Source organism: Sarcophilus harrisii, chromosome 3, assembly GCF_902635505.1.
Source record: "Sarcophilus harrisii chromosome 3, mSarHar1.11, whole genome shotgun sequence".
In the NCBI taxonomy this organism is placed as follows: domain Eukaryota; kingdom Metazoa; phylum Chordata; class Mammalia; order Dasyuromorphia; family Dasyuridae; genus Sarcophilus; species Sarcophilus harrisii.
Window position 1 is genome coordinate 542806240 of NC_045428.1, and position 17475 is coordinate 542823714.

Below are 17475 nucleotides of genomic sequence, written 5' to 3' on the forward strand. Positions count from 1 at the left end.
GATACAAAGTTTTGCTTTGTTGTTTGCGGGGGTTTTTTTTTGTTTGTTTGTTTGTTTTGCTGAGGCAATTGGGGTTAAGTGACTTGCCCAGGGAGATACAGCTAGGAAGTATTAAGTGTCTGAGGTCATATTTGAACTCAGGTCCTCCTGACTTCAGGGCTGCCACCCTATCCACTGCACCATCTAGCTGCCCCCAAATAATATTTTTTCATGATAGCAAAGAACTAGAAATAAAATGGATCCTTCTTGATTGGAAGGTGGTTAAAAAACTGTACCATATAATTATTGTGAAATATTATTATAAAGTTAAAAATAATAGAAATGAGGAATTTAGAGAAACTTGGGAAATCATCCATATATTAAGACAAGGTAAAGATAGCAGGGTAGAAAAGGAACACCTTACACAATGACTCTTGTAATGCAAAGAACACTAAAAAGTTATTGAATTCTTAGTAAATGTAACAACTAATCTTGGTCCCAGAGAACAGTTAATGAAATATACCTCCCTTCTCTTGGTGGTAAAATAGGATAATCTCATGGCAGAATATTGCACATGCTGTCAGACAAGAGCACAAATTTATTTATGTTTAACTTCTTTCTTAATTACAAGGAAAGATTCAATTCTTGGGTAGGAAAACTCATCTAGAAATGGCTCTGGTGATCAAAGACATCAATAAACCTAATTTTAGAATAAATACATTTGGGGTGAGGGTTAGTGTGGATAGATCAATAGAGCAGCTTCTAATATGTTTTTATCTCCTATGGGAAAAAAGAAAAGGAAAATTAAACCAATGTACTTAGAAGAGTTGGAATTTTAATTTGGAGAGAAGAAACTGAGAAAAATTAGGAGAACGTAAACTCTCTAGGTACAGATACCAATCTAGATTCTACTTCTGAGTTCAAAGAGAAGCAAGATAAAAGATAATTGAGGAGGACATGAAAAGACCAAAAAAGATAACATCCTAAAGAAGACTAAAGAAAGAAAAAAAGAAAGTAGTTTGGCAAAACAGGCAAAGTAAGTTACAGAAGATAAGTGTAGCAATCAGTTGTTGTTCTTCAGTAGTTTTTCAGGTATGTCCGGCTTGTTATGACTTCATTTGAGATTTTCTTGACAAAAATACTGGAGTGGTTTGCCATTTCCTTCTCCAGCTCATTTTACAGATGAGGAAACTGAGACAAAGAGGGTTGTCAGAGGGTAAAGCAAATTGAGAGAATGGATGGGTGGGTAAGGAAACTGGTCCTGTAGAAAGGAGTTCACTATTAGGCTGTAAAAGGAGAATGTGTAGTTATAATGTTTTTAGTAAGCCTAATGAAAGAAAGTCAAGTGGGTTTACCAGATTATGAAGAAGAGGTGTTAAAAGACCATAAGTCTTAACCAGGAACTTAAGGTTGAAGTATAAATACCTGTAAGTTACTTAAAAAAAAAAAATACACAAACATCTCTAATGGGTTTGTATCCCAAAGAGATCATAAAAAAGGGGAAAGAACCCAAACTGCAAAAATGTTTGTAGCAGCTCTTTTTGTGGTGGCAAGAAACTGGAAATCGAGTAGATGCCCACCAGTTGGGGAATGGCTGGATAAGTTGTAGTATATGAATGCAATGGAATATGATAGTTCTATAAGAAATGATCAATAGACTGATTTGAGAAAAGCTTGGAATGACTTATGTGACTGATGCTAAGTGAAGTGAGTAGAACCAAGACAATACTGTATGAAACAATAGCAAGATTGTGTGATGATCAACTGGGATGGACTTGGCTCTTTTCAACAATGAGGTGATTCAAAACAATTCCAATAGACTTGCCGTGGAAAGATCCATTCTCATCCAGAGAGAGAATTATGAAGTCTGTGGAGCAAAGCATAGTATTTTCATCTCTTTTTTAGTTCTTGTTTATTTGCTTGGTTTTTTTTCTTGTGTTGTTTTTTTTTTTCCCCACTTTTTGATCTGATTTTTTTTTCTGGGGCAGCATGATGAATATGGAAATATATTTAGAAGAATTGCACATATTTAAGCTATATTGGATTCCTTATTTAAGGTGAGGAGAGGAGGGTGAGAGAGGGAAGGAGAAAAATTTTTTGCAAAGGTGAATATTGAAAACTATCTTTGCAAGTATTTGGAAAAAATAAAAAGCTACTTAAAAACACATTAACATTGAAAAAAGACACAAAAGAACTGAATATTTCAATCAATATGGAAAATAAAAAGAAAAAATGTGGCTTTGAGTGTGGAACATTCATATTTCTGTGAGTTGAGTGATTTATTTGTGTTCCAAGTATATATAGGCTTATCTTGATCCTGAAGTAGGAGGTAAAAGAGATGTGAAGAACACCTCTAAACACTCCAGGTTGTTAGAGAGAAGGAAGTGCTCTTAAAAGAACAAAATCAAGACTTCAAGGGGAAAAAAAAAACAGCAAAATGAGGTGGAGGAGTGGAGATTCAACTATTATCAGCATTTTGGAAAATAATGTTACATAGAGGAAGCCCTAGAGTAAAAGTAAAGTTGGAAAGAGGGAAGGGTTTGTTTTATGTAACCTTACTCCATTTTTCTATTTTCTATTTAATCATAGCAGCATTTTGGCAGGCCAAAAATGAACTTATGATCTTCCTCCCAAACCCTCCTATCTTCCCAGTTTTCCTACTATTGCCAAGGTCACTAACCATCCTCAGGCTTACAGCTTTGATATCAAACACCCTTAACTCCCCATTCACATTCACCTCACCTAGCCAGTCTATCATCCAATCTTGCTTCTATCTTCTCAGCATCGTCTGTGTATACTGTATATGTGTATGCCTCTGTGCTTCCCTCTCTCCATTTATGTAATTCTCACCCTCAGGCAAGCCCTTATCACCTATCACCTAGACTATTGCATTAGCTTCTTGAGGGGTGTCCCTGCCTCCCATCTCTCCCCACTACAAGCTATCTTCTGTTCAGCTACCAGAATGATTTTCCTAGATTTGACAGTATCACACTCCTTGGCCCACCATACACATACTCCAAAAACTCTTATTGGTTCCCTATTACCTTCAGGATTAAATTTAGAAGCCTATCTTTGACTGTTAAAGACCTTCATAACCTGGTCTCTTCTAACTTTTCCCAACCTTCTTACATTCTAATCCTCTTTACATACTCTGTGTTCCAGTGACACTGACCTATGTTCTCTGACTCCATCTGCCTACTACTAGCTGTTCTTTGAGGAAAACTCTCCATTTCTCATCTCTGAACGTTCTCTATCTGCCATGCTTTTCCTCCTCATCTCTGCTATTTGGATTTGATGACTTATGTCCTTAAAGATCCTACCCTTTGCAACATCTTTCCCAATCACACCTCACTCCTTAGCAAGTGCCTTCCCTCTGGGAGTATCTTAATTTATCCTGTATTTATCCTGTATGCACATAGTTATTCACAAATTGTCTCTCCCACTAAAATATGAGTCACTTAGGGCAGAAATCATGTTTTTACCACTTTTTCTATTCTTAATGTTTGATGTTTAAATGCTTGTTGATTGACTGAAAAGGGGAAGGGAGAGGAGTAAAGTACAATTAGAGTTCAAAACTGGACTTGAAGTTCATCTTGGAAAGGAGAGAGCCGGATACCCTGAGGAGTGAAAATATCAACTAATGTAGAGTCACAGAATTGGTTGAAGAAGGTCAGAGGAAGAAGAGAAGAGTAAGTAATTGGAGATTCCCAGCTCAGTAGCTCCAAAGCAGCTATCTGTTGAAAAGAAGTGAAAAGATAACAACAATAGTCTGCTGTCTTCCCAGGGCATGGATCTAAGATATAACAGAGAATGTCCTGAAGCTTATCAAAATGGATAACAACTACCCACTTTTGGCGATTCTAATGGGCACAAATGAAAAACGTATTGCTCATGCTTATAAAGTCTTGGGCAAGAAACGAAAGGTTTCTTGCAGGATCCCAGCATGCAATTTTCTCAAGAGACAATGAAGAAGAGAACAATTATTTAGGATGTGAATAGTGCCTAAGAAAGTGCTGTCCGAGAATGGTATTTGTACTTCTGGACTACAAATTAAAATATAAAGATGACAGATTTGTGGCCAGAGATGAAGTATACCCTAACAGAAGTTGGCAAAAAATATATTTTCTGAATGTCTTGTAAATCTAAACAAAAGGGGGGGTTTAAACTAAAAAAAGATCGGAGAGGGAGAGAGGACTGCTTACATTTAAATATTCCCCAAGAGATTAGCGATGATGAATGAAGAATAGTTGAAACATACAGTTCACAGGAAATAAAATCCAAGAAAAGATCCAGTAGAAAAATCTCATGATTTCCCTTTTCTATACCCAAATGCTCAGAGTTTATGCAACACACAAAAGAAACTAGAAGGCCTCATAAAAGGAAGCAAATTTGACCTCAAAGGTATCTCTGAGATCTTATGGAATAAGTTACATAGCTAGATCATGACTCAAAAATGGGTATATCATCGGCAAAAGAAACAGGAAAAAGAAAAGGTGATGGAATACAACAGCGCTGAATTTTAAAGAGATACATACATGTAAGGAAATACAATAGCCAAAAGGAGATGCACATATGTAAGGAAACTTACAAGTTACAGGAACTTAAGTATGATAGAGAATATTTGTATGAATGTTAATGGAGGGAGAAACAAAAGTGATTTGTTATTGGAGTATACTACATATTTTCTGGACAAGAAGAGGAAGCCGAGAGTTTGGGCAATAGATCACAAGCCTGGAACAGTGGTATGATAGAGTGCTGATGGAGGATTATCCAGACATCTGCTGAGATCTCTGTTTCTAGCCCTCTAGCACTCTGCCTCTCTCTTTCCCTCCCTTGTTCTTTTCTCTCTCTCTGCCTCTGTGTTTCTCTGGCAAAGCAGAACAACAAACTTCTTGACTTGCCTTAGTGATAATTTCGTCCTTCAACAGGTAAAGAAAGAAACAAGGCAAAGTTATACACTCCATTATATTCTCATTAACATTGGGAAATTGGTTGCTGGGGGAAATTGTGGTAGAAATGAAGATTTGTCTAGGGAGAAGTAACCAATTTCTCCTAGCATTTGTGATAGAAGAAGGGAAATCTCTTCTTACTTTACTAGTCTTCTTCCACATATTCCACAATCCTGCCACGCTGCTCCTCAAATGCTACAATCCATCTCCTATTTCTTATCGCCATGGGATGACTCTACCCCACACCTGGAATACTCTGCCTCTTCAACTCCATGTCTTAAAATCCTGAGTTTTCTTCAAGCCTCAACTCAAATGCCACTTTCTGCAGAAGGCCTTTCTCATTATCCCAGTAATGAGAGCCTTCTTCTCTAAGGTTACCTTTCATATACACTAAATTATTTACATATTGTCTCCCGAGCCTAGAATGTAAGCTCCTTGAGGGAAAGGCCTGTTTTTGCCTTTCTTTGCATCCCTTGCATTTAGCACAGTACCCAGTACGTGGTAACCCTTAATAACTGTTGGCTAAACAGTTGATTAATTGAGAATCTCAAATTCACATGAGATTTTGAGAAGGCAGATTTCAAAGAATTCAAGAGAAAACATAGGTTGGCACCCATGCACTAAAATGTTACAGGGAAAGTCAGTCCAGGAAAGATGAAATATATTCAGGGATGACATTCTTGACATAAAGGAAAGCAATTCCAACGATGAAGTAAAGTGGGATTTATTTGAAAAGACCAATGTTGATGCACAGGGAACTCACCAACCAACTTAGATTTTTAAAAGAAATGTGCAGAAGATGGAAGTAAGTCCAAGTAACAGTGGACACATATAGAAGCATGGTATGGTCCTGTAAAAAACCTAACAGAATCTTAGAATTAGATGAATTAGGTAAAGGAAGTTAAGGACCAAAAAAAGGTAGTTGTCTTTTGAAGTTATATTGAAAGAAAAAAGAGGATCAAAAAAGGAATAGGACCTCAGCCTGGAGTGGATGGAACAATGATAATTGACAACAGAGAGAAGGTAAGGCTGTTTAATTTTCATTTTGCTACTGTTTCTCTGCCAAAGAGAATGCTTTATTTTAATCATATCACTAAAAATGAACCAACAAAGAATGGTTTGACAGAGTTGATATGCATGATAAATAAACAGCAAAACAGTACCTGTCTATCCTTGAAGAACTCAGGACACTTGGTCTTCCACTACTTAAAACAAATGGCAGGTGTGACTGCTGGGCTATTTATTGTCAGTTATAATACTTGAAAGGCCATAGAAAAAGGGAGGGGCACCAAAAGATTGGGAAAAGACTCATTGTCCCAATTTTTAAAAGAGGAAAATACTGGTCTGTAGTCAGGCACCCAACATTCTTAATTAAGTGTCTACTATGTACCACAGACTATGCTAAGCACTCAGTTGCTAACAAAGGCAAAAGACATTAATGAGGGACCAATGAACTTAATGTCAATTCCTGAGAAAATCTTAGAATGGATCATTAAAGAGGTGGTAGGAGATGGTGATTAAAAAGATCATGTCCTACTAAATTAAGCTCATTTCTGTTTTTGAAAGCCTTTTAAAAGGAAGAAATTTCCCCCTCCTCCATCCAGACCCCTTGGAGATCCATAAAGATTGGATGACCATTTTTGGGCAAGGGATTGTGAGGATTCCTTTAAACTCTGGGCTGTCCATCGAAGTCCTTTCCAATGCTCAAATTTTGGAATTCTATGACTCTCACCTCAGAACATCTAGACTATGGGGAAATCACTTAATTGTTCCCAGTCTGTTTCTTCATCTGTAAAAGAAAGATAAATAAAACTTGCACAACATATCTCATAGGGTTATGAGGAAAGTGTGATGCAAACTCAAGGTGTTATACAAATGTGAATTGTCATTGTGGTCATGTAAGTAAAAAGAAAGTGTAGGCAACTGAAAGAATCAGGGAAGGCTTCAATGAGGAAGTAACTCCTAAGCTGAGGCATGAAGATATGCCTTCTGAAAGGTGGAGGTGAGTATGTGCCAAGACTTAGATTGTCAGACTTCCCAAACATGGGAGATCCCTCTCCTTGAAGTTCTCAAGTCATTTCTCTTAGGACATTCTATCCTTTATTGGAGTCATCCGTATCCTTGTCTATTCTTTCAATAGACAGATAAGCCCTTTGAAAGGCAGGGATAGTGTCTTACTCCATCTTTGTATCTCCAGTGCTCCCACACAATGGGTACTTGCTTACTTATTGAATTGAAATGTTTTATTCTATCTACAAATACATGTTACAGGCAGGACAGAAACCCAAATCTTCTGAATTCCAACAATCTCTATGCTTTCTCCCCTGCCAGTTCTCCCTTGGAACCGCAGACAGACCCCTCTCAGATCATGCCCAGATTGAGTTAACCCATTAAGCTTTAGACCCACTGCCCTGTGGTCATAGTGTGCCTGAATTAGCCTTGCAAATGTAAGGGCTCACTATATATAGGCATCCCCAAGCTCCAGACTTTATATCTCATGTGACAATCCATCCTAGCAGTTCCTTACCATCTGCCCTGCTGAGGCAAATATCCCTCCCCTCTCCTCCCCCCCCTCCCTCGCCCCGGGCCCCTTTCCGTCAATTGTTTCTGATCAGCAGATTGCCTTATGGTTCCACTTATTATTCCTATAACTTTCCAAATCAAAGCACCTTCCTTGGATACTTCTTCCTATATGAGTTATCTCCTCTTAAGAGAAAGTAAACTCCTAGAGAGCTTTTCAATTTGTATCACCAACTCTAAATACATACAAAACACTTCATAAAGACTATTTCTTCATTCATTCCTGGCACCAATTCAATTTAATCCAGCTGGCTCATTTCCCTTACACAGAAACACCCTGCTGTAATGGATACAGGGCCAGACAGGAGTTGAAGTCCTTCCTATGACATGTATTTATTCTAGTTATAGTACCATATTCAAATTCCTTAAGCTATCAGCGCAACTATAATACTATGTCAGAAAAGGCTTGAATTGTAACAGCAGGAGACATTTTCACACAGGAAGTTCCCCACATTAATGGACTTTTTCTTTTCTTTACAAGACTACAATCTCTCAAGGATAAGGGATGCATATTTCTCTTGATATCTCCCTCCACACTAAGCTTTACACATGTCATTGTTGTTCAGTTAGGTCTAACTAACTAATGATACTGAAGTAGTTTGCCATTTCCTTCTCCTGCTCATTTTACAGATGAGGAACTGAGGCAGACAAGGTTAAGTGACTTGACCAGGGTCACATAACTAGTAAGTATCTGAGGCTAGATTGGAATTCAGGAAGATGATTTCTTCCTGATTTCAGGCCCTGCACCACTTAGCTTTGCTTTATACACAGCTGGCATTTAACAAATGTTTGTTGAATTATACTGGATCACTCAACTTTGACCCAATTTGACACAATATCCAGTGTTGTGTTGGGGGGGATGGAAGTAAAGGAAAAATGAGATGTAGTTCCACCCCTTTACTAGTTCTGGGTTCTACCCAAGAGAGACCAAATCAATACTAATATCCCACTTAGAATTCCAAATTAATTAAATGATGTGTCAAGGAAAAGCAGGAGGCAGCTGCTAAAACGCAAAAACCCTGGAAACAAAAGACCCAAGCAAGATTTGGGTTTCGTTTCTAGCTCTTCCACTCACTAGCTCAGGAACCTTGAATGATCCCTTCCCCTCACTCGATCTCAGTTTCCTCATCTGCAAAATGAAAGGGCTGGAGGAGATGAACTTTAAGATCCCTTTGCTTCGATGTGATGTCATTCTCGGTTCACTTACGCATACTCCAGGCCACATTTGACCAAGCCCAAGAGGCGGCTTTGTAGACTATCCCCAGCACAGACTACACCCTGTACCGCCTGCAGTCCAAAGTCAAGGAAAATAGGAGGGGAAAATAGAAGGAAAGAAGGAAGGCAGTAAGGGAGGAGGGAAGGAGGGAAGAAGAGGAGGAGGAAAGGAAGGAAGGAAAGAAAAAAGGAGGGAAGGAGAGAGGGAAGAAAGGAAGGAGGGAGAGGGGGATGTCTTTCAAATAAGCTCACCCCACCCTTATCTTCAGGGCTCTCCCTCATCTGCCCAGCTGGGGTACTGAGAGAAGGGGCCCAAGTTCTGCAGAAATGGGACCAGGGCAGGAAAAAAAAATCTTTTTCTGTCTCCAAGAACCCCTCATCACATTGGGCACCACGCAGAGCTCCCTTCCTCATTTCCCCCTCCCCCGATCTCCAAAAGCCTGCCATGCAGGGAAAGGATACAATAATGCAGTGTTCACCCTGGGCCAGGGTCTCCTGAATGGCCCCAGACTGGTCCATCCCAGCAGCTGCGACTGGACCCAGAGACGCACAGCTGGGGATCTGGGAACTGGCTCACGGAGACGTCCTTTCAGTCCAGGCCCGATAAGTGAGTAGACGTGGGAGGGGGTGGGTGATTGGAGTCCCGAGACCCCGAAGGGTTGGGAGAGGCGAGAGGAGGGAGATGGAGGATGCGGAGAGATGGCAAAGGATGAGAGGTTTTAGGAGAACTGAGTGGCGAGGGAGCATAGTCCAGCCCGCTTCTAGTCCCAATCTCCACCACCAACGTGGGGCGGATATCCAGCCAGGTTGCATCAGCCAGAGGTGGGGGCAGGAGGGGACACAGTGTCCTGCGGAGAAAGACAAGTGAGTAGAGAGAAGGGTACCCCACCCAAGCTTCAGAACCGTAGCCTCCGACCCCACCCTTGTTAGTCTGCCCCGGGACTCCAGCCGGGTCCTGCAGCTCATTGATTAGCCTGCTAGAGCAGCAGCTGTCAGCCTGCCTGCCTACCTCTGGGGATGTCACTGCCTGCTGCGTGCTGGAGACAACGGAGAGCCCGGGGACAGCGGGACAGCGCCAGCTCACTACATGTACCTCCCGGCAGGCTCCACGCAGCTGCCCGCGGGCCAGCGGGCCAGGGGGCCAGATGCCTACAAGTCCCAGCTTGCACTGCGCCTGCCCCTTCACGACTGGGCTATTTAACCCCTTGTGTATCTCCGTAGCCTTGAAGGGACCTTACCAGACTAGACAGACCCTGCCAGATTATTGGAGACTCCTACAGGCTCCGAGGTATTAAGCACTTCTCCCCCAACATCTGCCCCTTCATCCCGAGTCCCCACAACCAACACACACACATACACACACACAAACTCCAGGTCTGAACCCTGGCTTGCAAATAGTGTCACAGTGAGGAGAACTCAGTCCAACGCTCATTTAGCGTAGATCTCTCTAAGTGGATCGTTGGATCTAAAGTTGAGTAAAACATCATTGGAAGGATGGAGCTGGAAGGAATCTTAGAGGTCATCAAATTCAACCCTCCCCCTTATTTAACAGATGGGGAAACTGAGGACCAGAGAGTTTAAGTGACTTACAGACTATCTCCAAGGGAATAAGTGAAGAATCCACATACTGTTTCTCAAATCTAACACTGCCCGTTAGAACATATTATTAGGACACAGGGTCTGACATCTCTACAACTCAATTTTAGACAGGACTTAGAGCAATAAGAGGGAAAATGACTTGGCCAGGTTCACACAAGTCAGTATTTGTATACACTGTCAGAACTGTATACACTTATTTCAGAGAGCCCTGGAGAGACTTACATGAACTGATGCTAAGTGAAGTGAGTAGAACCTAGAGAACTTTGTACACAACAACAAGAAGATTTTGCGATGATCAAGTGTGATGGTGTGGCTCTCTTTGACCTTGAGGTGATTCACACCAGTTCCAAAGGTCTTGTGATGAAGAGAGCCATCTGCACCTAGAGAGAGGACTGTGGGAACTGAAGGTAGATCACAACATAGCATTTTCATTTTTTTTTTTTTTGTGGTTGGTTATTTGCATTTTGTTTTCTTTCTCATTTTTTAAATTTTTTGATCTGATTTTTCTTGTACAGCACAATAATTGTGAAAACCCGTATTACAGAAGAACTGCACATGCTTAGCATATATTGGATTACTTGTTATCTAGGAGAGAGGGTGAGGGAAAGGAAGGAAGAAAAAAAAAATTGCAACACAACCGTTTTGCAAGGGTGAATGTTGAAGGCTATGCATGTCTTTTGAAAAAAAAAAAAAACTTTACATATTAAAAAAGAAAGAAAAACTGTATCCACTAAGCCATGATGACTCTCAAGCCCACAAAGACAAAATGATGACAATTACCACCACTGTTACTACTACTACTGCTGCTGCTGCTGCTGCTGCTGTTATATTACTGCTCCTGCTCCTGCTCCTGCTATTGCTGCTCTACACTTCTAATATTTATATGGTTTAAAAAGTTCTTTATAAATATTATCTGATTTGATTTCACAAAAAACCTGGGAGGTAGGAGTTATTATTATTCCCTTTTTCACAGAGAAAGAAACTGAGTCAGAAAGAGGTTAAGTGATTTGCCCAGGATGATGCAGTTAGTAAAAGTCTGAGGCTGAATTTAACTCGATCTCTTTCTGATTCCCTTTTTTGCTGCACCTTTCTTGGGGGATAGTGAGGAAAGGATATTTCTTCTCCATTCAGAAACAGGGAGAGATGGACATACTTGCACTGGCATTAAAAAGAAAAGGATGCCTTAGAGTAGACTTTCCCAGATCAAGAGACTTTAGGAGTTAAGACAAATGAGTGCTCCTGCAGGGGAACATGGCAGGACCAGAGGTGTTGCTCAAAGAGGGGAATTCGTGGACAATGTTACTGAACATAAATCTTGCTGGGTAGAGGAGATCCCAGCAGAGGATCCCAGAATCCTCTTGGGCAGAGGATCCCAGAATCTAGCCTTTTAGTAGAGAAGGGAGATTTTTATGGGTAGTGCCGGACTTGGGGTTTATCTTGTGGTTAACTCAGAGTCTGAGAGTTGGGAATTTTATCTCCAGTCCTTCTAGAAAGGAAGTTTCACAAAAACCATTGCCTTTTGGGAAGCTAAGAACAATGCCTATGTAATTCTTGAACAGCATTCTTGGAAAGCAAAACAAGTGGGGAGAGGGAGCAAAGGAGACTGCCACCCCCTACTAAGAATTATTCAGATAATATAAGTGTGATGGGAAAAGATTGCTTCTTTAGTAATCTCCACAATATGTTTACTTTCTGGAGTGGTACTATGAGTTTTGAGGACACTGTAGTAGCTTGTGGGAGAGAAAAACTCATTAAATGTAATTTAAGAGGCAGCTAATGTCAAAATAGATGGAGCACTGGCTCTGGAATCAGGAAGACTTGATTTCAAATACTGCCTCAGACACTTGCTAGCTGTATAATTCTGGGCACCCATGTTTGTCCCAGTTTCCTCAACTGTAAAAGAAGATAATACATATCTTGCAGTGTTGTCATGAGGATCAAATGAGATCATATTTGTAGAAAAGCACTTAGCACAGTTCCTGGCTCTTAGCAGGTACTATATAAATGTTTAATTTTCATTTCTTTTCCCTTTCAAGGGGACCATATGAGCTACTTGAATATTTGTGTGTGTTTTTATATATGTTTTTAGACTCCTATGAATCTTCTTTTCTTCTTCTGCATCTTCTTATGGGGTGAAATAAAGGCTGGCCCATGGCCACATTAGGTGCACAGTGCATAGAGCACTGGGCTTGAAAACAGGAAGATTCATCTTCTAGAATTCAAATCCAGCCTCAGACACTTACTAGTTATGTGACCCTGAACAAGTGACTTAACCCTGTCTGGCTTAGTTCCTCCTCTGTAAAATGAGCTGTAGAAGAAAATGGCAAGTAACCCCAGTATCTTTATCAAGAAAACCTCAAATGGGGTCACAAAGAGTGAAGAGTTAGATAGAACTTAAAATGACCTAACAACATACCCAATACCCATATTATCACTTTGAATGCTTATATAGGAGCTGAGGATATTATTATCCATGTTTGGAGAAATCTAGATATGAAATATACTTAAACTTTATTACAGAGATTTTCCTGGAGTGAATTTCAGAGTTCCAGGATGTCAGAATGATAATTCAAAGAGAGAAAAGTACTCTGAGGGATAAATCCTTGGGATTGGTCCTGGCCAATCAATGTAAGCCCAGCATTTTGGGGGAAGTGGCAGGAAATGTGACCCTAAGCTTATATTTAAATTTGAAAATGAGGGGCAGCTAGATGGTGCAGTGGATAGAGTCCAGAACTTGAAGTCAGGAGAACCTAAGTTCAACTATAGCCTCAAATACTTAATACTTCCCAGCTGTATGAGCCCTAACTAATCACTTAACCCCAATAACCTCATTTTAAAAAGTTAGCAATTTTAATTTAGCTGATAATTTTGTTTTGTATTTGAAAGTATTAACAAATTGTGAATAGTAGATTTGATTTCATATACAATAATAATTTTATTGTACTATGTTATAGAAAATCTTGTTTTGTTCTATAAATTGAAAATAATTTTTTTAAAAAGAAAAAGAAAAAAATAAATTTGACAATGGTTTATATAAGGTGATTAGATCATTGGCAGTGGACAAGGAAAAAAATATAAGGAAAGAAGAAAAGTGAGTATACTCAAGCTTAGGGGGAACTGGAAAGAAACTTAGAGACCATCTGGCTGACTTTAAGGAGCACTTAATAAGAGTCAGAGATAGGACCCAAACTCAAGCCTTTTGAATGAGATAAGAAGAAAAAGAAGCTGTGTTGCATAGGAGATAAAGAACAGTTTTTAGAATCAAAAAGATCCATATTTTGTCTAGCTGGGTGTTTGACATATACTACCCTTGAAATGTAGGGAAGTCACAGCCTTTCAGTGCCCCCTACAGAGTACTGAATTTGGAATCAAGATCTGGGTTCAAATCCTACTTCATAACTTATGACCTGTGTAATGTTAAATAAATTATTTGACCATTTTTGGTCTCAATTTCCTCATCACTAAAATGAAGGGATTGAACTAGATGGTTTTTAAGGTGCCTCCCATCTCTAAATATAGGATTCTTAGATCTTAAGTTAAAATGAACTGCCAAAATATTGCTGACATGAGTTTCCATACCAAGTGCTCCCTTGTACTGATGATCTCTATACCCATCACAAAGAAACTATGGAACAGTTGTACTGGTCCAAGAGCTAGGAGAACTGAGCACTAGTCTCTTCTCAGCTTCTAGCCTTAAACAAGTCTCTTCTGGGCTTCCATTTCCTCATTTATTATTGCTGTTTGTCCTTTGTTCTCCAAGAGGACCATAACATCAGGGTAGTGATGCCATGACATACAAGTGAATTGATTTAAATGAATTTAATGATTTAAATGAGGAAGGGCTATTCAACCTCGCTTTCCCCTCTGGGTGTAGTGGCCAGATGGCCTTGGATGCACTGGGAGATCTTGATCTTTTTAGCTAAGTTTCAGTCTAAGCTCACACCCATTCATCGATTAAGCCTAGGTAGCAATCGAGGCAAAACAAAAAACAACAACAACAACAACAACAAAAACGGTATCTTTTGCCAGCTAGATAGTGAAGTAGATAGCGCACCAGTCTTGGAATCAGGAGGATCTGAGTTCAAATTTGACCCCAGAACATTACTAGCTGTGTGACCTTGAGTGGTTCACTTAACTGTAATTGCAAAAGAATGGCTCTTTTCACCTAGCCAATAAACAAACAAATAAATAAATAAAAGCAATTTATTTATTTTCCCTAATTGTAACAATGAGGAAACTAGCCTAGAAGAGGCAACATGATATTATAGAGAAAAACTTTCAGAATTTGAAGTGGGAGGGTCCGAGTTCAAATCCCTGCTCTACCATTTGCATCCTGTGTGACTGGTCAAATTACTTAATCACTTAAGGCCTCATTATCTTTTCAGGTAAAATGAGAGAGTTGGACCAAATGATCTCTGAGATCCCTTCCAGCTGTAAATCACCTATGATCCTAAATACTTTCCTTCAGTTTCAAGGTTCTTTGATTCTATTAGTGCTCAGCAAATATTTGTTATATGAAGAACTCTGAGCACTACACACACACTACACACACACACACACACACACACACACACACTACACACACACACACACACACACACACACACACGGGTAATGTGGTGAAAAGACCATCAGCCTCATTGTTAGAAGATCTGGTGGATTTGTCATTTATTAGCTATGAAGCCCTGAAACAAATGCCTTCCTTTCCAGAGACCTCAGTATCCCAACTTGTAAAATGAATGCTTCCAGGTCTCTAACATCTTGGACAACCCACATTTTAAGGTCTTTTAGAGGTTTGAAATTTTTTATCTAAAGGTCCCCTTCTGCTCTAACATGCTGTGTCTTCCATCTTGGATACCAAGCATTTCATTCACAAGCATTTTTAAGTGCCAGGCGCTGTGCTAGGAGATATAAGGGGACAGGAAAAGCCATTGCTGTCAAAAAGTTTTTATTCTACCAGAGAAATACACAAAGTTATAATATACAAATATATAAATTTGAGATAATTTTTGTGGAAGGAGAAAGCCAATCTATCTGCCTACCTGTTTATTTATCATCTATTTCTATCTATCTATCTATCTTTGTTGTTCTTCAGTTGGATCTGACTTCATGACCCCATTTGGGGTTTTCTTGGCAAAGATACTGGAGGGGGTTGACATTTTCTTCTTTAGCTCATTTTATAGATGAAGAAACTGAGGCAGATAGTTTTTTTTAGCTTTTTATATACAAAAAATATGCATGGGTAATTTTTCAACCCTTGTAAAAACTTCTGTTTCAACTTTTCCCCTGCTTCCCTCCACCCCCTCCCCTACATGGCAGATAATCCTATACATGTTAAATATGTTAAAGTATATATTAAATACAATATATGTATACATATTTATATAGTTATCTTGTTGCACAAGATCAGATTTAGAAAGACAGTAAAAAAGAAGGTAAAAATAACATGAGAAGAAAAAACAAATATGCAAGCAAATAATAACAGAAACACTGGAAATGTTAGGTTGTGGTCCATACTCATTTCCCAGTGTTCTTTCTCTGGGTGTAGCTGCTTCTGTTCATTACAGATCCATTGGAACTGATTTGGATCCTCTCATTGTTGAAGAGAGCCATTTTCATCAGAATTGATCATCATGTAGTATTGTTGTTGAAGTGTATAATGATTATCTCCTGGTCCTGCTCATTTCACTCAGCATCAGTTCATGCAAGTTTCTCCAAGTCTCTGCAACCTCACTTTCTCCTCTGAGTCCAGTAGCCAGGTATAAATCAGGATGATTGGAGATGGCCTTGGCTGCACTAGGAGATCTTGACCTTACTGCCTATCTTCCTGCCTGCCTGCTTCTCTCCATGTCTTTCTCTTCCATCCTCTCTCTCTCTTTTTCTCTTTCCCTTTCTCTGTCTGCACATCTCTCTCTTTCTCTGTTCCTTTACTATCAATATTTTGCTTTAACTATATATCTTTCTGTCTAACACCTATCTTGCTCTCATCTGTCTATATCTCTCTTTTAGCATGGCATAATGGACAGAGTTGTCCAAGAAACTTTGAAGACCTAAGTTCAAATCTCATCTGTGACACATTCTGGTTTTAGGTCCTCTGCAAGGCACTTAACCTCTAATTCAGAGGTATCAAGTGGTGGCCCTTCCTAAAACCTTTCCAAGTACAGTCTGAATCAGATTAAAACTGTTATTGGGAAATATTTAGCAAATTAAATAAAAATGCAATAAAACATGGATTCTGTTAATATGATGTGGTGTTCTAAGTCAATATGTGGCCTGTAGGGATCCCTATGCACAGTTTAGTGGCACTATTTCTATTTGAGTTTGATACCATTGCTAAGGTAATTCTTTAAGGTTCAATGAATATGCTGACCTGAATTGGTCAAGGGAGTTTCTTTCTCTACAAGTTTTCTATACTAATGAAATCATAGATCTAATTCCTCTCTCTATGTATGGATATAGGTTCACAATGCAGTGTTAACCTTTAAAAGCTTAATAGATATATAGTGTCATATTATATGTTCTAATTAATATATAGTTATGATATATAGAGAATATATATTCCATATATAGAAAATATATATTATATATATTATATATAGAGAGAATATATATTCTATGTATATCATACATATAAATATAACATATTTATATGTATGATATACATAGAATATATATTCTATATATAGAATCTAATATATATTATAAATTTAACCTAATAATATATAATATATATATATAAGTGTATACAATTATATACTATATAAAATTCTATACATAGGATCCAATATGTATTATAAATTTAGTCTAATAGTATATAATATGTATATACATATATGTGTATACTATTATATACTATGTGTATGTATATGCTATATATATTCTATGTACATATACTGTACAATGTTACTGTATTGTTTATATTGACTGTATTTTATAAAATATAATTCATTATATAATCTTTATTTCATAGCCTGTTTGTTATATCATTAATGTTATGTCATTGCACTGCAACATATACACATAAGTAATATTACATATAAATATTACATTGGATTATATATTGTATTTAAAATATGTCACATACATATATTTGTGTATGTGGGTGTGTTCTGTATTCTGAAGTCCCTTCTATTATTAATACTCTGTGAATCTG

At 38.6% G+C, this 17475-nt stretch overlaps 1 protein-coding gene across 3 annotated transcripts in view; it reads right to left on the reverse strand.

The window, feature by feature from the left end:
- INPP5B (inositol polyphosphate-5-phosphatase B) overlaps positions 1-9861 on the reverse strand; it is an 80714-nt gene extending 70853 nt beyond the window's left edge. Inside the window, exons 1-3 of one of the 3 annotated variants that reach the window (XM_012545944.3) lie at positions 9733-9861; positions 9186-9571; positions 8716-8795 (exon numbers count right to left, since the gene is read on the reverse strand). In XM_012545944.3, the coding sequence (XP_012401398.2) occupies positions 8716-8795; positions 9186-9242 (137 nt within the window). In that variant the 5' untranslated portion in view covers positions 9243-9571; positions 9733-9861. Of the gene's footprint in view, positions 1-8715; positions 8796-9185; positions 9572-9732 lie in introns of those variants that run through there. The other 2 variants (XM_023500189.2, XM_023500190.2) reach the window with 2 other exon arrangements.
- Between the last annotated feature and the right edge of the window lie 7614 nt (positions 9862-17475).